The following is a 22,682-nucleotide window of genomic DNA, read 5'->3' as shown; positions in this document are numbered from 1 at the left end:
AGTCAAAGAGGAATGTGGGAGGGAAGGGAGGGTGAAAGAGAGAGACAGATTAAGTTCCTGTCCATTCCCCAAGTGTAGGCAGGAAGTCAATGCAGGGGTCGCATGTGGGGGGCAGGGCCCCAAGGTCTTGAGCTGATGCCTGCTGCTTCCAAAGATGTCAACAGCAGGAAGCTGGAATCGTGGGTGGAAACAGGCCTTGAACCCATGTACTTTTGCTCTGGGATGTGGGTGGCCAACAGGCATTTTTTTTAAATAAAGATTTATGTATTTTAAAGTCAGAGTTACAGACAGAGAAGGAGAAAGAGGAGAGAGAGAGAGAGAGGGAAAAGTGAGCAATCTTCATCCAGTAGTTCACTCCCCTGGATGCTGCAAGGGGCAGGCCCAGTCAGGTCAAAGCCAGGAGCCAGAGCTTCATGGGGTCTCCCATGGAGGCTCAACAACCCACGCATCGTTCCCTGCTTTCCCATATGTGTTAGCAGGGAGCTGGATTAGCAGCTGGGACAGGAACTTGTGCCCACATGGGATGCTGGTAGTGCATGTGGTGGCTTTACCTACCACACCACAACATGGGATCCCCCAACCAGTCTTAGCAGTGCTAAGAAAAGTATCTGTCTTGGCAGTTTTATTCTTTTACTTAAATCTGTGACTTCTTGTTTCGAGTTTATAGAGGAACACAAACCATGGACATTTTAAGTCTAAATCTATATTTGTAAAGGTAAAAAGTTACTCTGGAAATCTGCTAGAATTTTTACTTCTCAAGGACAGACAGACTAGGGCAGACGGCCAATGGATTTAACATGTTGGGATTATTTCTTATATTGTGATGCTGACACCTGATACTAAGCTAGAACTGCCTACACTGACAGGTGGTATTTATCTAATGGCCTGACAGGGATCATTTCACTTACATGACCAAGGACAACTTATTCCTTGGGTAAAGACACAGGCAATTTTTCTTTTTCTTTTCCTTTTTTTTTTTTTTTTTTACCATAATTACAAACTGCTACTTGGTCTGCAACTAATACTTGGTCTACTTAAAGAAAATGCTAAGAGGAAACAGATTTTTGTCATTTATATTATGTCTCCTGTGTGGGTGGCAGGGACCCAGCTCTCTGAACCATCCCTGCTTCCTGGATGCCCGTCAGCAGAGAGCGGGAGCTGGCAGCAGAGCTGGGACTTCAATTCCAGGCGTCATAATCATGACATCTGTTTCAGTTATCTGTATCATTTTCCAGAGTCAAATCATGTTTTCATGTAGTGACTCATTTCTTGACTGTGCTACTGATAAAAGTCTGTTAACGCCTCAATTAGATTGGTCAGACAGAATTATCAATGGTTTAATAAGCTGTGGTATGCATTGGCTGTTCCATATCATAATAATGAGATTTTTTCCATGGTATTTAAAAATTGTTTCCTAATAATCTCTGACGTTAATGAAATGAATATGAAAAATCAGCAGTTCAGAATAGATTTTTGAAGTCAGATTAAAATCAAGAAAAATGTCATGTAATGGATTGGTTTAAGTAATCATGACAATATTTAATCAAAATAATTGAATCTCAGGAATCTCTCAGGAAAATTACTGTCTTTGGCAGTATTCTATACACGCACAAATCCACTGTCCCAGAAAGATAGGGTAAGTTAATCTCTAATTGCTGTGAAGCATGTTATACGTGCATAGGATATTTGTGTTTGATATAAGACAAGATTAATCAGAGGACTTCCAATTCTTTGTTGTTAGAAAGCAGTCTGGCATCAGAGAATTAGATTACAAAAATTAAAAAGATTCATAGCTAAGAATTTTTTTTTAAACCAGTATCACAAATATTTTCACAAGTTCTCCATGACTGGATTTTTAGGCACAAGCTAAGGTCACTTTCATTTAAAAAAAACTTTTTTTCTTATGATGCTGCCAGCATAAAGGTAATGGTAGACAAAGGCGATCTTTCTTCTATAATGTCCTCTATGTTACGTTTATTATGGAACAAACCCATGAGTCACTCTGATAATATTATGCAAGGCTAAAAGACAACTGCTACCTTCCCAAATTGTTACAGTCCATTCAAGGCTATTATGGCCATGGCACTTACCAGGATAAATATGAGTGGGTATCAAAAAATTTGTGGAGGGGGATGGTGCGATGGCTCACCTGTCTGATCTTCTGGCTGCAAATGCCAGCATCCCATATGAGTTCTGAACGCAGCGCCTTAGACCGCTCGGCCATCCTGACACCTACTCATCTGAGTTCTGATCTGTGTCCTGGCTGCTCTGCTTCCCATCCAGCTCCCTGGTTATGGCCAGAAAAACAGGAGAGGACGGCCCAAAGCCTTGGGACCCTGCACCCATGTGGTAGATCCAGAAGAAGCTCCTAGCTTTGGACTGGCTCAGCTCTGGCAGTTGAGGCCACTTCAGGAGTGATTCAGTGGATGGAAGATCTTTCTATCTCTCCTTCTTTCTGTAAATTTGCCTTTCTAAAAACAAAACAAAACAAAAAAACCAAAACCTTAAAAGTTTGTGGAAAATTTAAAGGACAAGTTTATTTTTGTTTATTTATTTTTATTGCGAAGCCAGATATATATATATGTGTGTGTGTGTGTGTATATATATATACACACACACACACACATAGAGGAGGAGAGACAGAGAGGAAGATCTTCTGTCCGATGATTCACTCCCCAAGTGACTGCAATGGCCACTGCTGCGCTGATCTGAAGCCAGGAGCCAGGAGCCAGGAGCTCTTCCTGGTGTCCCATGTGGGTGCAGGGTCCCAAGGCTTTGGGCCAAAGGACAAGTTTATTTAGGTGCAAACATTTTTTGAAATCTATGCATAGCTCTCTTTTAACATGGATTTTTCACGGACTTCTCAAAGTACCTTACATATGCAAAGAAAATATATCACCCCCTGCAAAGTTTAATAGTCACACTAAAACCTCATCATTTTATTTGGAGAATAAAAAAAACAGGCACATCACTCTTAGAGTCACAAATTTGCCCAAAATTAATGCAAATAAAGAAATATATGGTAATATTAAAAACCTCGAAGTTATGTCAGGCCAAGGGAATTCAGGAATGGAGGTGCTTTGCTCTAACGTGTGCTGGTGACAAAGGCGCCAGGGTCTGACTCACCTCTCCATGGTCACTTTTGCTGGGTGTGAGGTGACCCCATGTGGGCTGGTCACCGGGGCTCCATTTCCTGTTGAGTCTGTCATACCTCCTGGAAGTGCAGAAACCTCTGGAAGCAGCATGAGAGAGAGAAAAAAGGGTTATTAATATTCCACACTCCGCCCTAGCCCAGGCACCAGGAGGCTTGGATTTCCACGCCGGGTTGCCTACCTGGACTCAGTGGCCCCATGCAGACCAGTGCCAACCTCCTGGGCACACAGTACTTGGAACGGTGCCTAACATGTAGTAAGGGCCAAGGTAAGGGTGGCTATCAGTTTAGCTCCTACTGACAAGACTCGGAACCAAAAAGTATGTAACTCTGAAACCAAGGCAGCTGATGAGGTTGGCAGAAAGCTGACTTGATCAGGCTGACAACAAAATTGATCAAGTCACTGAGGGAGTCAGAGCAGATTACCATGGAAGACCACAACAGAGGACAGGATTTTTTTTCTAATCAACTCGGCTTAATTTTAGCCACACTTAGAAGTTTGGATGGGATCTAACTATGCCAGTCTGTTATTCGCTGTTCAATCAACAGGCCAGTTCTAGCCAACAACACGACTCAAAAAGCGGGACAGAGTGAAAAGTCTTGCAAACTTTCATACAGGTCAGATGTTTAGAGAAAACTTTGGTGGCTGACACTTTCACTCACACTTGACGTAAGAGAAGAGAGTATTCTTGAACAACCTGGCATAAACTCAGTAAAGCTGCCAGAGGCTCAAGGAGTGTGATAACAAAGACAAAAGTAATTAAGAATGGAATAGCTGCCACCTTGTGCAAGGTTAGTAATGGGCAGCCCATGAGACGACGGCCAAAGTGTACTGTGTGTGCCTGCCTGTCCTGGGATTCCGGTTATTGCGTGGCGATGCAATCCGCCCCCAAGCAATCGTGGAACCAAGATGAAAAGCCAGTGTAAAAGACCTCTGAGAGGCAGATAACCCTCAAGCCTCCTTTTAGCAGTCTAGCTCAAATCAAATTTAAAAATCTATTTTACTTTTTTGAAAGGCAACTGTGGGGCCCTGTGCTGGTTCATACCTCACATGCCAGCAACAGCCAGTATTGGGCCAGGCTGAGGCTGGGAGTTTAGAAACCCTGGTTGGGTCTCCCATGTGGGTGGCAGGAAATCGAGTCTTTGGGTCATTACTTGCTGCCTCCCAGGAACTGGGAGTAGTGTCAGGTCAAGCCTACGTATCCTGGTATGGGATGTGGCCAGTGCCCTCTGCTTATGGCCAGAGAAACAAACAGCGATAAGTCAGCTGACAAGTTTTTACTTCCTCTCTTGCCCTTGCTAGTTCTCAAATTCAGGTACAAAAAACACTAAAAGAAGAGATAAGGAACTAACAAGACAAGAGGCAGCAATGGATCCGGAATCCTGAGCTGCCACAATTTACAACCCAAAGGGATCATTCTGAAGACTTACAGGTGCTGTTTCTGCCAACGGAATTCATCCACTATAGCACCTTGGAGAGAGCATGCTCCAACTGCAACCACCAGGACTGCGCTCCAGACAGAAGCAGGAGCACAAAATCCTCACCATAAAGGAATCACCGCAGAGGCACAAAAGCTTCCAGTGAAGCAAAACCAAAGCCTGCAATCGCAACGACATCTAACACGAACACCCTTCGTGGCTCCGGGGGAAGCTCTTTCACAAACATATTTGATTTAATCTTTAATCCAGCTGTGTAAGATACGCTGGAAATTTTTTCTTTTGTTTAAAGATTTACTTATTTTTATTGGAAATGTAGATTTACAGTGAAGGAGAGACAGAGAGAAAGATTTTCCATCTGCTGGTTCACTCCCCTAGCGGCTGCAATCGCTGGAGCTGAGCTTATCCAAAGCCAGGAGCCAGGAGCTTCTTCCAGACCCCCTATGCAGGGCTTTGGACCATCTTCAACTGCTGTCCCAGGTCACAAGCAGGGAGCTGGATATGAAGTGGAGCAACTGGGATACGAACTGGCATTCTATGGGATCCTGGCTCTTGAAGGCGGAGGACTAGCCAACTGAGCCATTGCATTGGGTCCTCTGCCCTGTGTTTTTTGTTTTGAAACAGAAAAATTGAGGTGTCTCTGGTCTCTTCCTTTCTTCCTCTTCTTTTTTAATTTACTTATTTGGAAGGTAGACTTAGAGAAATAGAGAGAGCCTCTGCTGCTTTCTCAGGCCACAGGTAGGAAGCTGGATTAGAAGTGGAGCAGCCAGGACACGAACTGGCACAGACGGTGCTTTGCCTTCTAATGCCACAGCTCTGGTTCCTGGTCCCTTCCTTTTGTATCTTTCTCCTCTCTGCAAATCTGCCTTTCCAATAAAAATAAATACATCTTAAAAAAATAGAAATAACATTTAAACTCTTTACTGAGAACTACTGTAAGAACAAGTTGAAATGTTTAAAGTCCTGGGGATGGAATATGATAGATGCAATCTAATTTTCTTATGGTTATTATTCTTTGCATGCATAAATAGATGATGCATACAAATATAGAATATATACATGTTATATATACACACGCATAGAGACACAGACACACATACATATACCAATTAATCCCTTAGAGTACAAGCAAGAGTCAAAAAACACCTCGTATGATGGGGTTGGTGTTGTGACACAGTAGGTTAAGCTGCCACCTGTAATGTCAGTGTTCCACACATGGGCACTGGTTTGAGTCCCAGTTGCTGCACTTTTGATCCAACTCTCTATTAATGAATGGCCTGGGAAAGCAGCAGTAAAATGACCTAGGTGTCTGTACATCTGCCATTTATGTGGGGGGACCCCAATGAAGTTCCCAGCTTTGGCCTGGCCAAACCCTGTCCTTTGCGGCCAGCTGGGGAGTGAATCAGTGGATAGAAGATCTCCTTCTGTCTCTTCCTTTTCTGTCATCCTGCCTTTTGAAGAGATGAATGTATCTTTAAAATATATACAAGTATGGCATGAATGCTAGTGCAAACTTTACACACAGTGGGGATGTTTGGACTGGCCCCAGACATGCGGGTTCCCGTGGTTCTGCCTTGGCCAAGCCATGACTCTCTTGGCCTGCGTTGAGTGTTCTTCGACACTGTGCATATGGCTGGATGTGGGCTCCGTGACAGCAGTACCTGTTCCTCCAGTGACAGCTCCCTTGAGGATATCACCATTTCTCTGATCAACGGTTTTCTACCAGAAAGACAAAAAGACAGACTATTAGCAGTGCACAGCTCCCTGGGAAAAATGAGCACTCAACAGCCACAGCGCTCAACAGGAACAGCCGCCTTGATACCTTATCTGTGGCTTCTGACTTCCGGGTTCTCTTCATAATCTCCTCTAGTCTCTGCAAGAAAGGATGAATTGGGACAAGGATTATTCATAGAGGGGAGGCCAGGCCGGCCCACAGTCCACCCGTGACATCATTAGGCCTGCCCCTGGCATGTCCGTTACTTGTGGGAAGACCCATGCACTGTGACAAGCTTGTCTCTGGCTTGAGGCAGCGCGGAACCTCCGCAAAGGCTGAGCTGGGTCATCTGGTACCTTCCTCCTCTCCTGGCGCTCCTGCTCCTCCTTCTGGAAGTGCTTTTCTCGCTCCTGCCGGACCCGCTCTGCCTCTTCGCGAACACGAGCTTCTTCTTCCTTCTAGAATTGGAATGGAAAAGTGGAGTTTGGCAGTGTTGGAAAGCTGCTTGGCAAACACACATCCCACATCTGGGTGCCTGTGTTCAAGACCCAGCTCCTTGCAGCAGGTGACAGCTCGAATATCGGATCTCTGCCACCCACATGGGCGACCCAGCTCGAGTTCCTGGCTCCTGCTTGACCCAGGGTTCTTGTGGGCATTAAGGAAGTAGCCTAGAAGATGGGAGATTCTCTGCTTTTCAAATAAAATAAAAATAATGAAATGATGTTTTTCAAAGTTGAGAAATAGTATTAAAAACAACCAGACATGAAAACTCCAAGGGGGTATCTGCTGCCCACCAGTAGGCTGTTACCCCAACTCTTCCAGGGCACACAGAAGTGGCGACCTGAAGACAGATGGCAAGTGGAAATGGGAGCAGACATAAACCACCTGGGTGCTTCCAACAACAACTCTTGGAATGTTCTCTTCTGCTCAGCTCCGAGGGGCCCTGCACCTGCTTCTGGGCGCGCTCCTTCTCTTCCCGCTCTCGCTGCTCACGCTCTTGAGCCTGGAGCCGCAGCTGCTCCTCCTTCTCCCGGGCTTGTTCGGCCTCAATTCGCCGGGACTCCTCTTCGCGGCGGGTCCTCTCCTCAGCCACCCTTCGAGCCAGTTCCTCTCTCTTTTGTCTGAAAACAGACAGAAATCCCAGGAGGGATATATGGATGGTGGAGGGCCCAAGTTTGTGGATGTGGCAAAGATGGCGTGCAGGGGCTGCACAGAAACTCTTCCATCAGATGGGTCCTTTGAAGCCCAGGACAAACCGAGGCACTTCCCAGCCCTGCCTCCACCCTTCCTAGCTCCTTGCTGCCTGTGGCCACACAAGCAAAAATGCAACTGCTAATATTTTGGGGACAGCTTCTTCTTCTTTTTTTCCTGTCATGAACTGTCGTTAAGGGCTGAGATGTGCTTATACCTAATGTGTGGTTTTCTAGTAAAGCATCTAAAGCCTTCCTCCCAAAGAAAGGATTCTTTGCTGATTAAGCAATGTTCCCAAGCTTCTGTCCTGGGATGGGAGGACAGGGTGCACCAACTCCCCTTCAGGACCTTGGGTGGGACCTGTGCCGGGTGGCGGCCCCAGCGCTGTGTGTCCAGGTCCTTCCCTGATTTCATGTGTGGGTTTATGTGAGGAACAATCCCATGGGCACTGGCCTTCTCTGCCCCAGGGGCTGTCCCTGGCACTGTCTGGCAATCAACTCCGGGGCACTTACATGCCTTACCCAGCTACCCTCTGAGAGTTGCATGTGGAAGGAAGAAAACATCAATGTGTACTCTACACCTTTAAGATGGTAAGGAAGGTCGTGAGGGAACCTGGAAGTGCCACATATGTTGGGCAATACAGCAGACTGTGCAGGTGTATCTCTCTCTGCTGGGGTTGTAGCTGTGTCACCATACCCGAGGGTGTGTATGTATGTATACAGAAACCCAAAATATACACAAGCACAGAACTGTCAGGACTAGGGATGCTTTTCCCTCTCAACCTTTCCCCGTCATTGTACCTAAGTTAAAATAAGACAAGAGGAATTCAAAACAACCACTGACGGAGCCAGTGTCACAGTGCAGTACATTAAACCTGTGCCCGCAATGCCGGCATCCCAGATGGGTACTGGTTCAAGCCCTGGCTTTTCCACTTCTGATCTAGCGCCTTGCTAATGTGCCTGACAAACAGCAGCAGAAGACAGCCCAAGTAATTATGGGACACTTGAACATCTCTTAGCTACCCTCTGAGAGTTGCACCCTACATGGCAAACCTGGAAAAAAGCTCTTGGCTCCTGGCTTTGGAACAGCTCAACTCTAGCTCTTGTGGTTATTTTTTTTGGTAAGATTTATTTTTATTGGAAAGGCATATTTACAAAGAGAAGGCGAGACAGAGAGGGAAAGATCTTTCATCTGCTGGTTCACTGCCCAAATGGCTGCAAGAGCCATTGCTGAGCTAAAGCTAAGCAGATCCGAAGCCAGGAACCTGAAGCTTCTTCCGGGTCTCCCACGCAGACGAAGGGTCCCAAGGTTTTGGGAATATCTGTTTTTGCTTTCCTGGCAACAAGCAGGGAGCTGGATGGGAAATAGAGCAGCTGGGATAGGAATTGGTGCCCATATAGGTTGCTGGCACTTAAAGGGAGGATTAGCCAATTCCAGGCCTGTGGGCCATTTTGGAAGTGAACCAGTGGATGAAAGATTTCTCCTCTTTCCTCAAATTTGCCTTTCAAGAAAAATTAAAAAAAATAAATAAATAAAAAAAGGAGAAAAAGCCAGTTTGTGGTAAAAGACCACCACCAGGTAAGGCTAACTGTGAGAGGGCTAACCCAGACCCCTTGATCGCATTTGCAGGCCCTCCTCCCCTGGGGGCAGGGGACTCCCCTGAGACGTGGCTGACTTCAGGGCCTTGGGCAAAACCAGCCAGTTACCTTTCCAGCTCTTCCCTCTCCCGCCGCTCTCTCTCCTCCTTCTCTCTCTGCTCTCGGGCCAGCCGCCTCTTCTCAGCGAGCAGTCGGGTGGCCTCTTCCGGGTCAGTGGTGCCTGCAGAGGTCTTTGGAGAAGCGACAGCAGTCACAGCGGTCACAGTGGGGGATGGGGCGGGGGCCTGAGCTGGGCCCGTGGGTGGAGCTGCTGCTGCAGGTGGAGCAGCTGTAGGAACAGGTACAAGGAGAAGATCAGCTGGACACAGAAGGCAAAGAGTAAGATAAACACTAGCATCCCCCATGTGCCCAGCCTCAAGTTCATTATTATATACAGAAAGGGAATGTTCATGCCCGCGTGTTCTCAGGGTTAGCGGTGTTCTAGCTGTAACCAGGCAACAGACAACAAAAGATGATGTGTGTCAGGGAGGTCCCCATCAGCGGCGATGCCACCACGTCTTGTTTTTATGCCCATGAGGTTGGTTCACAGTACCTCTGGACGGGGGCTGCTGTGTGAGAGCCTCACGGGAGACTGCTTTGATGTCTGTCATCAGCATGGCACTAAAGCTGTCCGGAAACCATGTGACCAATCCCGGCTCAGGTTGTGAAGGTGGCATCCAGTGAAGCCCATGCCTGAGGCTGGGTCCAGGTCCCAGATGGGAGGAGCCGCAAGCATTCATGGGAGCTGGCATTCTTACTGCTTACCCACGCTGCTGCCACTAGTCCTGACGTCGGGAGGCAAACTTGGGCGAGTTCACTAACAGTTCTTGGGTTCAGCAAGATGAGCCAGGGCTCTGCACCCTCCTTTTCTAGTTCTACTTTGGATCTTCCCTCATGGTCATGCTGCTCTTGGGCCCCACCCCTCTCCCTCTTCTCATGCAAGCAAATGCTGGGCTCTTCATGCTCTGACATTCTCATTTGTCTTGAATCATGTATTATTTTTTTGTCCCTACCTACCCCATGATTTCCAAGTTCTTAGCCAAAAGCCTTTTTAAATGAAGACAGTTTGCAACCAGAAATCCTAAATGGCTAGCTTTAGATGACTCTAAATTTCCAATGAGCACATTGTTAGCCTCTTAGATGTGACAGCCACTGGGTCTTCTGGGAAAATATTGTGCCCTCCGTTAAGCACACAGGTTAAGCCAGGGGCCCTTAAGCTCTAGCCTCCAAAATAGCAGGGTTCCCAGATTGAATGGGAACCGACAGACAAGCCAATTATCTTTTGGAGGCCCTGGATTCAGTACCATATATCCTGATCCAGTAGGTTAGAGGTATGGTATGTATTCTCAAACATCAGGAAGGTGGTGGCTTAGAAATAGCCACGAGGATAAACAGTACTTTTTAAAAGATTCATTTATTTGGGCCCGGCGGCGTGGCCTAGCGGCTAAAGTCCTCGCCTTGAAAGCCCCGGGATCCCATGTGGGCGCCGGTTCTAATCCCGGCAGCTCCACTTCCCATCCAGCTCCCTGCTTGTGGCCTGGGAAAGCAGTTGAGGACGGCCCGATGCATTGGGACACTGCACCCGCGTGGGAGACCCGGAAGAGGTTCCAGGTTCCCGGCATTGGATCGGCGCGCACCGGCCCGTTGCGGCTCACTTGGGGAGTGATTCATCGGACGGAAGATCTTCCTCTCTGTCTCTCCTCCTCTGTGTATATCTGGCTGTAATAAAATGAATAAATCTTTAAAAAAAAAAAAAGATTCATTTATTTGAAAGAGTTACATAGAGAGGGAAAGAGAGAGAGATACAGAGACACAGAGAGAAAGAGAGAGAGAGAAAAAGAGAGTTCTGCCATCCATTGGTTCATTCCCCCCGCCTCCCAATAACTGCAATGGCCAGAGCTCAGCCAGCCTCAAGTGTTGAAATCAGGAGCCAGGAGCTTCTTTGGGGTCTCTCACATAGGTGGCTTGGCCAAACACTTGGGCCATCCTCCACTGCTATTGCAGATGCACTAGCAGTTAGCTGGATTGGAAGTGGAGCAGCTGAGAGTCAAAACAGTACCCATATGGGATGCCAGTGTTGCAGGTAGAAGCTTTACCTGATGTGCCACAGTGCCAGCCCCAGGGAACATAGTTGAAAAAAAAAAGAAAGAAAGAAAAAAAGAGGAAGGCTTGGTGTTTGCCACAGTGCTTGGGTTTGCTGTCTGGCACTGCTCCAGATTCCAGCTTCCTGCAATGTGCACCCTGGGAGGCAGTGGGTGGTGGCTTACCTATGTGGGTCCCTGCCACACTTGTGGGAACCAAAGTTTGAATTTTTGGCTCCTGGTTTTGGACTGGCTGTTGTCTTGGCTGATGTCCTGGCTGTTAAAAGCATCTGGGGAGTAAATCTGTAGATAGAAGCTGTCTGTCTCTCAGTGAGTGTGTGGGCTGTGTGTGTGTCTCACCCTCCATTTCCCTGTAACTGCCTTTCAGATAAACAAATGACTGTCTAATAAAAAAAAAAAAAAAAGAAAGAAAGCTAAAGCAAGGGCTGGGAGCCAACTCTGCCATGAGCCAGCATGTTCTTACCAGCGCTGGCTTCAGGCTCGCCAGGTGTCCCCTCTTCAGCCATAGCTTCTTCCACCTTCACTAGAGCTGTCCTGCCCTTGACCGAGGGCTCATTGGCAACTTTCGGAGGCTCCTTCTCGGGGTCCTTTTTTTCCGGTTCCACTCTGACTTCCTTCTTGAGGGGGCGAATGTTGCCAGGGGATGGGGGGCGGGCCTGAGTGGTAGCAGCTTTGACGGAGCCAGGAGGCAGGGAGGATGCCGGGCGGGGTGTGCCAGGCAAGTGAGGAAAGGACTTGGACGGGAGCCTGGGGACCAGAGACGGTGTGGAGAGAGGACGCGGGTTAGGGCCAGCTCGCCAGAGGCCCTGAGGCCCACTTCCATTTGCTTTGTAGGAAGCCCGGGGGACGGGCAGGCTAGTTCTCTCTCAGCCCCCACTCCTGTCCTTTCCACTTACCAAAGTCGGGAGGCTGCCGGCGACCTCGCTTTGGGATTCGATGGAGACAGAGCCCGTCGGGCGCTGGATGTGAGGTGGAAGGGGATGTTCTCTCGCTCTCTTTCTCTCTTGTAGCCCTAGGTTTAGAAAGACTTGGCAATTAGCTGAGGTGGTCAGTAGCAGAGCTTCATGCTGTATAATGGCTTTTCTGAAACCATGTCCCCTGAACCCCTCAGCCAAAACGTGTTCCCCTCAACCTCAAAATACTATGGCCGAATCGAAACAGCACAACTAAGATGTCTTGGGATGTGTGACTTCAAGTGATGTCTGCTAACACAAGAGAAAAAAATACCAAAACCCAAAAGAGTAACTTACACTTTCAGAGAGCACCTACAGTTTCTGTGTGAAATTACCTGGAGCAAAATCTCACAGTACAGTTTATTACCAACACATGTTAAAAGTCACTTTTCCTAGTTTTTAAACCTTTAATTAAGATACGACACTTTCAAGTTTTTTTTTTAAGCATTTTCCTTTTCACTACTGAGCAACTATCATCTAGCCACCACACCCCGACTTTTTGTTTAAATTGATGTGGATGCCACATCAGACATTAGCTCATTTGTTTCCTTACATTGATGTTAGAGAAATAAGTCCCTCCTCTCTTTGCTTGTGAAGCCAAATCAGGGCCGAGGTGAAGGATTCTGGTTGGTTCTACTCTTGTGAATCAGGGGGCAAAGTGAAGCCTGACCAAGGCGCGGGTGGCTCCCACCCAGCCACCTCCAAATGACTAAGTAGGAATTTGGCTAGACAGACATCTTCTTAACATTGACACTGGTTGAGAAAAACCCAGAAAGGTATTTGGATATTCTGAAATCAGTCAAGATCCTCTTCTTGCTCCATCTTCTCCTCCCCCACCCCCATAATGACCCAGAGCAAGGCAGAGCCATGCCAGCAATCTGAAACTTCCTGATGAGGTTCTGGTGTGGGGATGGGTGCTTGCTGGAGACCCCTTTGCGAACACCTGCCAGCAAAGGGGGGGCAAACAAAGGGGCGGGAAATTATCTAGTCTGTGGGTAAATCAGCTGGCAGGATAGCATTCCTCTCTTGCTCACTCAAGCACCAAGTCCTCTTCTTTTCCCTTTTATTGCTCTTACTGTCCCTTCTAGGAGCTTCTCTCCGCTTCCTCAGAAGCATCCCACGTGCAGGACTGGGATGCAGGTGGGAGAAATCAGCTCTGTGTCACATAAACTCACTTTCTCCTTGTGATTTCTAAACAGAAGAATTCGGCAGCAGGAAAGAGCTTTGTTGGGAATAGGCTGGCTCTCCACTTTCAGGGGCATGCAGAGCCTCTGTCCATTCCCCTGGTACCCAGGAGGCAGCGGCAGCCTCTCAGAGCAGCTGTAGATTCTGGGCAGCAGAAACTGCCACTCACCCAATTCTCATCCTGACCTGGGTTAACAGTGCTGATTCACACAACTGTATTTCCTTTTAAAACTTTCCACAATGCAATGGGGGAAATGATGTGGCAATCTGCCCATGCCAAGGGTCCAGACGTCTTACTAACAAGGAAAGGGTTTAATTTTAAAATTAGAATTCAGGTTAGAATACGAATAACTTCCAAGAGAGACATACAAAAACTCTGACAAAAATTCTGAGGCAGTATTGTCCTGATATTCTAAATCCATGCTGCTACGGCAGCCAAGGGTCACACTTGGCTATCTGAATTCAGATCAACATTAGAAAATTGTATGTGAGCAAAAGGGAAGTTGAGAAAACAATTCCATGTGTGACTGTATCAGAAAAAATGAAATCCTTAGGAAGAAACTTAACCAAGAAGTCCAAAGCCTTGTCAATGGAAAACCGAAGGACATTTTTGAAACAAATTAACGAAAGAGATCTTGCGTTCAGGGACTGAAAGACAAAACTAAGATGTTCAGATGCCAGTATTATCCAAAACTAACCATGGATTCCACATGGTTCCTCAATCAAAATACCAATGTCTTTTTGTTTTGTTTGTTTGAAAGGCAGAGCGATACAGAGACAGAAATGGACAGAAAGATCTCCCATCTGTTGGGTTCATCTCCAGTAGAGCTATGATGCTCAAGGTTAAGCCAGTAAGTCCAGCTGGGTCTCCGCATGGGTGCAGCAATCTGAGTACTTGGCCACCTTCCATTACTTTCCCATGTGTATTAGCAGGAAGCTGGATTGGAAGTGGAGTGACTGGGACTCGAATCAGCACTCCAGAATGGAATCTGGATCACAGAGGCAGTGACTTAACTCACTGTGCCATGATGGCTGTCTGCAATGTCATTCTTTTTGGAGAAAGAAGAAAAAAAATCCACCTAAAAATTTATCTAGAATCTCAAGACTGATGAGACAAAGCCATGTTTAATAAGTCTCTAACTTCCTAAATATAAGACATATTGGAAAACTATGGTAAGCAAAACAGCATGGGACAGGCATAAAGACAGGCATCTTGACCAACGGCATGGAATATAAAGACTAGAAGTATACCCTCATGTACATGATCAAATGCTAACAACATTTAACAAGGAAAGGACATGCTCTTCAACTAATGGTGTTAAAATCAGAGCTTTACTTTATTTAAGAATACACAGACATTAACTGAAACTGGGTTAAAGATCTAAACTAAGACAACTGTTGTGCCGGATTTTGAAATCCCCAGATAATCATAAAGTCTGAAGTCGGTGCTAAGGCATAAAGGTGGTTTATTCAGGTTAACGTAGGTCCCCCAGTCACCTCCCTCAGCCCAGCATGGCTGGGCGGGGGAGGGGCAGCTGCTGCAGGATCTGCAGGGAAGGCAAAAAGAGAGCGCACGAACCAGAGAGAGCGTGAGCCCAAGCCCCCCAGTTCTTATACATTTCAGGCTATTAATTATATGGTCATGATTTAGCAGGCTTCTATTGGTGGGTTTGAAACAAGCAACTTTCAAAAAGTACAAATCAATGAGCTATAGGGCAGTGAATCTTATCAAACACCAGGTACCTCCTTCCTGAGGAGTGGTCTGCCTAGGTGACCTGCCAGGTGTCCTGCCGGGTGTCACGTAGACTATCAAGCCTGGAGTTCACACAGCCTCCAGCCAAGCCATTAAGGCAGAATCACAAAAGCAGAAAACGTCCAGGTTCTTCATAACAACTGGGAAAAATAGGTGAAACGCTTCATAACATTGTAGCTGGTATTTGTTTCTTGTTTCCTACATCTAAATCACAGTCAATAAAGCAGCACAAATCGGAGAGAATAAGAAACTCAAAATCCCCTGTGCATCAGTAGTCACAATCAAGAGTCAAAAGGGATGTACAGGATCGGGGAGAAAATATCTGCAAATCACTAATCTAGTAAGAGTTCATATCCGCAATGTATTAGTAACTCCTGCAACTCAACAATAAAGCAAGTAAGTCAATTCACAAACGGACAAAGGAATTGAATGGATGTTTCCCCAAATGATAAAATAGCCAATAAGCACATGAAAATGTCAATCAAAACCACGTGCTATTGCCTATTCACAGGGCTACTCCCGAAAAATCAGAAAACAGCAAGAGCTGGTGAGGATGTGGAGCAACTGGAGCTCCTGGGCACTGCTGGGAGTGATGCAAAATGGGAAACGGTAGGATGGTTCCTCAATGAAATTAATATGGGATCCAGCATTCCCACCTATAGGTAGATAATCACAAGCACTGACAGCTGAGTCACCAAGCAGCAGTCACACCACCATGTTTATGGTGGCATTATTTGTAGCAGTCAAGAGATGGAAAGCATGTGAGGCCCATCAATGGATAAATGACCACATGCCTGTAACTAAGCATTAAGCAGCCTTGAAAAAGGAAAACTGTGATGAGGCCACTATGTGAAATGAAGTAAGAGGATCACAAGAATGCAGACACTGCGTGATTCTTTCTAAGTGAGGTACCTTAGGCAGCTGCCAATGGCACTTCATATGTACCCAGGTTCAGTTCTGCAAGATTTTACAAAGTTCTGGAGATCAGCTATACTACAACACGAGTACACTGAAGTTAAAAATGGCAAATGTTATTGTTTGTAGTTTTTTTAATCATAATAGAAATTTTTTTTAAAATTAAAAATTTGGTTTTGTCTGACCCCCAGCTTTTCCAGCACTCATTGAGCCTTTTCATCTGCACAGTGCAATTGTAGGGAGAGATTTCCCAGCAGGAGGCAGCTGCAATAGCCCACAGTGAAGTGATCCAAACAACAGTAACTGGCCAAAGAAAGGCAGTTAAAAAAAAAAAAAGTAGCCAGAGGTCAGCCTTAGTCTTCCCTCAAGGAGTGTTCTTGTTTTTATCTGTAATAAGATATTTTTTCTTTGGGTTCAATGTTCTTTCCCTCCCCCCAGCCCAATAAGTACCCAAAGCTTCTCTGTTTGACTCCCCATTTTTGTCCACAGCTAGGATCTCCCAAGGTGTCCGGTCAGAGCACTAACAAACTCAAACTTTATAGAAAACTAAAGGTAGCTTCGCCCTTGGCTTGCCGGGCTGGAGGCCTGACTCCATCAAGAATTAAACAGTGATACTCCTGAGGAGTGCTAGAAAGAAAACTGCCTGTAGGCAAAGCTGCCAGAACTCTCCAAGCCCTTCAATTATCCTTTAGCAAAATCTTTAAAGTGTCCATCAGCTTTATAAAGCCAAATTGCTCTGGGAAGTTGAGATTTAAAAAGTTTTAGCCTTCCATGAAAAGGATCATACTATTATCAACTGCCAGAGGCAACAAGATCTTCTGATTGTCCACTCCTTTAAGATTCATACCAAGTCTGAAGACCATAGAACAATGCCTACATCTTTTAATGGATCCCAAGATTCTAGAGACATTCCAATTACCTCATTCCATTTATAGCATGGTGCAAACCAACATAAGCTCAGCTACCTTGCCAGTAGTAACAAGTACAAATTCTATTATGCACTCACAGAAAATGGTTAGCTTGCGCCAGAGTCCAAAAAACCTTTCGAGAATTGGTTATTTAGCAAAGAACTGGTATTTTCAAAACACTCCCCCTACCCCTGACTATATTTTAAGATCTGGGTCTGAGGCCAGTAAGTCCAGCAGGATAAAGCTGCTAATCTTGGTCTTCAGTGAACTGCAGTTGGAGTTCAGCCGGTCACTGGATATGACTAGAATAAAACATCTGGGCAGCAGTCTCCATGCTTCCCCTGTACTGGCCATCTGGTGTTCTTTCAAAGATGAAAGTACTCTGGCTTTGCACTTACTTGCATAAAGGCTTTGGCTGGGGATGCAGTTACAGATTCATGCTTACATTCAAATGATCACGGAGGGTCAGATCCCCACATGGACATGAAATAAGGGGGTGCTGTTGCAGAGCCAGCAAGATTTGTGACGGGCAGCATGGGTGCTCTGCCCCCTCCTAATACCCACACTGCACCTTGGGGTGCTGTCTGCTCTGTCCCACACAGCAGTGTCACCGGCTACTCCCAACAGCTACTCACCGCTGTGCCATGACTGGTCCTCCTGCGTGCAGAACCCTCGGATGGTGTTACAAAGAGTTTTGGTCGATCCGCCGGGTGTCTAGAGTGTGCGGCTTTGGAGGGCATGCTGATGGGGCTGCAAGATGCTGAACGAGGACAAATGGGGATGACTAGGGTGCAGGGGATTGGTTTATACACACAAGAGTGCCAGAGGCACAGTTGAAGAAAGCCAAAAGCAGGTTCAGGAAAAGGAGCAAAGCAGAAACAGAGAGAAAAGCAGGGAGAAGATGTTATTACCTACAGTGCCCAGAACCATCACACACAACTCTCCTCACAGTCCTATGAGAATACAATGGGTCCAAAAGCAAGGAACAACCATGAGAACAGTCTGCACTGAGTTGCTAGCTGTTTGGCTATTATTAATGCTGGTTCAAGATGCAGATGTAATTTGGCAACTGTGGAGAGCAACGGTCTTGTATTCTGCTAAACTGATGGTTCTAATAAAATGCCACACTAGTGATACAAGATCATCTTTACATGAGCACTGGTGCACTATCAGAATTTTTCCTAATTATGCTTTAAGATAGAACAAGAGGTGGAAGGAGAGGAAGCATGCAAGCAGACAAGTGAGACACATCAGAACTATTTCCAGAGTCAAGTTCAATAGCAGCGGGGTGCGGACAGAGAGAAAGGCAACTGAACTGAAAAACAAAACACAAATGTTACCAAGTATTTCAGACTTGTAAATAACAATATACAGGAAATGCATTCTGTAAATGTCTTATCTAAAGGCAAACCAAACACATGCTTTTTGGATTTTCCAGAAACGAAGGCATTTGCTGGTTTATAAGTAGCAGTGTAGAACACATGGGAAAGACGGTGAACAGAACATAAATATGTTAGAATTGCCAAAAATAAAGTTGAACCATGAGTAGTGCTTACAATTTTGCTTAATAAGGGCTATTTTTTCAAAAACTAGAAAATTACATTCAAAGAGACTGTCATCAGTCAAGCTACTCTGAATAATGGGTGTAAGGACATTGATACAACACAGTGTAGGTATCCCAAAGTGTGGGTACTAAGGCTCCAAGGGTCATTCCCAGAGCTCATTCAGAAATGCTGTTTTCCCACAAAGATAAGGAAATCAAACAGGACTAATGAGCAAACCACCATATTTGGACTGGCTGACAATGATTTATCCACACCTAGTTGTTGTAGCAATCAGCATGCCAGCTGAATGGCACAGCTATAAAAATCAAAAGTTCACAGGACAAATTGGGGTAGTTTTAATTTCCCAATTATGGGATTTAGTGTCCATCAGATATCAGCTTCTACCTTTATTAACACGCTGCTTTTCATTAATTGCCTTGCATTATCTTTTGCTTAGCACTGAACGGCTAAGGCAATGCATAGATTGGAAAACACAAGCTCTTTTCCCATCATCTTCAATTTTTTCCTGCATCTTGAATACAAACTAAAACACTGTGAATTCCCTCAGTTCTCTTTAAAAGGCGTTATGTGTCTTGGGAACAGACATAAAACTTTCCTTCTGATGTTGGCAGTGAAGGCAGGATTTGTATCCTGGGGGAGAACCTCTGTCCCTTGACATTTGAAAACAAAGTGTTGTCAAAAGACACAGGAAGACATCTGCATTTCTCAGACTAGGAAGGGGCTCATTAATGTTAAACTCTTTCGAGCCAATCAAATGCATTTAAGGAGTAACATCTTGGCATAGGGCACGAGAGGGGATGAGGGACCCAGAGGAGAGGCACAGTGCCCAGGCTTAACCAGGGGCCATTAACCTTGCCCAAGGATTAGGAAACCCTAGCAAATAGCTTTTCTGGGAGACCATGGGTCTAGCACTGAAAGGCAACCAAGCCTAAAAATTTGATTTCTTTTTTCTTTAGTGGAAAACCAATATTTAACAAGGTATCTATGACACTTCCTTACGTAAGCCAATCTCCACTTCCTTACGTAAGCCAATCTCCTCATTTCTTGTGTTTTATTCTTTATCACAGTGGTGAGAAAATATTAAATATAGGTTGAAAATATCCTCAAGCTTATTTAGTGTAATCTATATACACACACAAAAGTCTTCAAGTTTAACTATGCAAGGAGCACCTCTGGGTAAAAAAAATTATAAATTCCCCCTAAGAATATTAAATTCCATGGAATTTACTGTTGTTCTGAACAGCAACTTCAAAAATACATGAAATCTTCAAATCAATTATTTGAATAATATTGTCCTTCTGAAGAAACAGTAATTTGAGTTACTTTTTCTCAGAGTGTCTCCCACATCCCAAGTGTTATCATTTCATTAAGCATGAATTGTCCTTGACAAGGCTCTTCCTACACTTGGTAGTGAGTGTATATTAATTTAACTCATGCAAGGTCTACACAGAAAAAAAGTTAATTTCACTTCATTTAGTTAGAGTATAACAAAGAGGACAGAAAAATTGAATAGAATACATTTATTGAAGGTCTACTATGCACAGGTACTATTACCTAGGGCAATGCCTGCCTGGTCTAGCTAAATGTCTACCCCCTCCACCAACATTGTTTGGGTGCCTCCCCAGGCCAACTGGGTTTGAATCAGAGATCCCCGATGGCTGCCAGCTTGACCTCAGGCCATATTACAGACACATCCTTTGGCCAGTGGCAACTGGGATAAAGAAGCAGCCAAAGGACAACATTGAAAAGGGGAAGACAAGAAAGCAGCACAAGGAACAGATGGAAAAAGAAAAGTAACAGAAAATGTGTCTTTGAAAAGACAAGCAGAGGAGACATTTACATACATCATTTCCAATGGAAATTAAAAAAAAAACTCCTAAATTTTAATTCATTATACATATGTTGTCTCAACACAATAGGGAATATACTGAGCAAATAGGCCTCTCAAGTGATGGCTATGCAACGTTTGACATAGGCCACTCAAGTGATGGTTGTGCAATGTTTCACACTCAAATAAATTACAGAGAGTTATCAGCTTATGAAAATGCAGATGGAAAATCTGCAAAGTAAAGAAGAGCCAGTGTATGCAGACAAGAAGCACCTTGGTGGAGTACAATAAGCAAGAAGGAAGCGGGGAAGCTGGTCCAGCAGAATGAGCGGAGAAGCAATGGCGTTGGGAAAGACTAGAGGAAGAGAATTGAGACAAGTTAGTGATGACAAATAGCAAAGGAAGTTATTTTTTTCTAAGCTGCGAGGCAGTCCCTTAGCACAGCACAAGACATAAGGCAGGGATCCCAAAGCACGAGGACCATGAATCTAGATTTCAGCAAACAGGTCTGTGGAGCAGTTTCAAGAATTCTGCAACTAATTAAACATGAAGACAAAGCTCCATGACTTTTATGAAAGTCCGACATTTGCAGGCATGAGAAAAAATAACTGGAAATAAATTGTGCTTTTCATTCCAGGAAAATCTGGGGAGCAATGTGATAGTTTGCACAAGAAAGGTTCTTTAGAGAAAACGCAGACCCCCGTGGTTCAGGAACATGCCTGCCCGGCTGTGCACCCAGCATCACTACGGGTGCGAGGGAGTGAGTGGCAAACCAACTTGCTCAGTGGTTCAGGTCTAAGTCATCTGCTGTCATTGCACTTGGTTTCCACAAGAAGGCGAAGGGGAGTGCCTGAAGTTGTGTCCCTGATTCTCAGAGGTTACTGTGAGAAGCAGCTCTGAGACACATGAGCTCATCGGGCATCACAGATGAAAGACATCATAAAACTCCCAAGAATGACTGTTTGTGAAGTGGGCTAGTGAACATGAAGAGGCTTGTTGAGGCAAAGCATCTTTAAAAGGGCCTTTATGAAGCAGGAATGCGATTTCTCCAGCGCTGAAGGTGAGGGCTCGTAGACCCTCACACAGCAATGGTGCCCAGACAGAGCTGGGAAAATTGGAATCCGCTCACAGTGAGAGAAGTGCTACGAAATATGTACCTCCCTCTAGCTAGAGACACATGACATCTACACTAAGTTCTCAACAAATTGGTAGGTTCACTCAGCCATGTTTTTTGCGTTTCAAAAGAATATAGGATTCTTTAGTAATAAGTAATCAGTGGCAGCCCGGTTTTGTAGGACTCCAGTACGAACCTCATTTATCTCGTCATTAAGATAAGACAAGGCCTTAGCAGTGGCTTTGGCAGTTTTTTCTAATATACAAGCCAATTCACTTATTTCTCTCCCTTCCTGAGTGGATACCACAGCGTTTGGCAAAAACAAGGCCTTGAATACTGTACTAGTTTTGGTGTACAAAGTTAAGGAATCATCACAGTCTGGGGATAATGACCGCCTGGAGCGTATGGAATGTGTAGATGCGGTCACTGGGAGATTAGGAGTGACACTACCCCGACCTACAGAGCAAAGGCCTGTATATGACTTAGGAATCATGGAAAAAGACATGTTGCCACAGAGAAGACTCCAGCCCGTGGCATGCTCACATCAGTTGCATAATCTACAGGAGTTATGGAGGAACAATTATGTTTTTCTGTTCCATTACAGGAGATGCATATACAGTCACCATATATAGTAAACAGTATTGGCATAGGATGAGGTAAAGGCCTCTTAGCTATGGGCAAAGAGCATGTGAGAAACTACCAGGTATGTGTTGCTTCAATCTAACCGACAATTCTAACCTAGTTGAAAAGGAGATTGACAAGTTACACGAGGAAATAAGCAAAGTACACCTGTCGTCAGACATCTTCCTTGGAAACTGGGAAAAATTCTCTGCACATTGGGGGTGGTATTCTTGGGTATCGCCTTTCTTAAGCATAATAGGAATAATTATTCTTTTACTCCTGTTTGGACCATGTATACTAAAATGTTTTGCTCGTTTTGTGTTATCTAGAATCCAACGAGGGGCAGAAGCATTCCAGGCGACCCTTAGACAGGTCCCCAGAAGAGTACCTAACTGCTGCCCTTGAACTACGTCCTCTGTCAGCAGGAAGCAGTTAAGAACGAACGATGTCCCTGTCCCTCTTAACAGCAGTTAAGGTCACTTCTTCTGGGGGGCGGAATGTGTGAGGAGTTAGACTGGCTGGTAGGCAGTTAGGGTATTCTGGGTCCCCAAGTCATTTTTCTTCCCAAATATAAAAGGGAATTTCCCCACCATGTTTTAGATTCACCA

General features: G+C 45.3%; 1 protein-coding gene across 4 annotated transcripts in view; it reads right to left on the bottom strand.

Moving 5' to 3' along the window:
* MAP7 (microtubule associated protein 7) overlaps positions 1-22,682 on the bottom strand; it is a 169,183-nt gene that overhangs the window by 5,957 nt on the left and 140,544 nt on the right. For 3 of the 4 annotated variants that reach the window (XM_058671491.1, XM_058671394.1, XM_058671442.1), the window contains 9 exons: positions 17,582-17,706; positions 12,129-12,244; positions 11,696-11,979; positions 9,200-9,419; positions 7,252-7,423; positions 6,659-6,760; positions 6,411-6,461; positions 6,250-6,307; positions 3,127-3,232 (listed from right to left, as the gene is read on the bottom strand). In XM_058671491.1, coding sequence (XP_058527474.1) covers positions 3,127-3,232; positions 6,250-6,307; positions 6,411-6,461; positions 6,659-6,760; positions 7,252-7,423; positions 9,200-9,419; positions 11,696-11,979; positions 12,129-12,244; positions 17,582-17,706 — 1,234 coding nt within the window. Of the gene's footprint in view, positions 1-3,126; positions 3,233-6,249; positions 6,308-6,410; positions 6,462-6,658; positions 6,761-7,251; positions 7,424-9,199; positions 9,450-11,695; positions 11,980-12,128; positions 12,245-17,581; positions 17,707-22,682 lie in introns of all 4 variants that reach the window. The other variant, XM_058671547.1, reaches the window with a different exon arrangement.

The sequence above is a fragment of the Ochotona princeps genome, chromosome 1 (genome assembly GCF_030435755.1).
Source record: "Ochotona princeps isolate mOchPri1 chromosome 1, mOchPri1.hap1, whole genome shotgun sequence".
NCBI classification, from domain to species: Eukaryota; Metazoa; Chordata; class Mammalia; order Lagomorpha; family Ochotonidae; genus Ochotona; species Ochotona princeps.
This window is presented reverse-complemented; position numbering and strand designations above follow the sequence as displayed.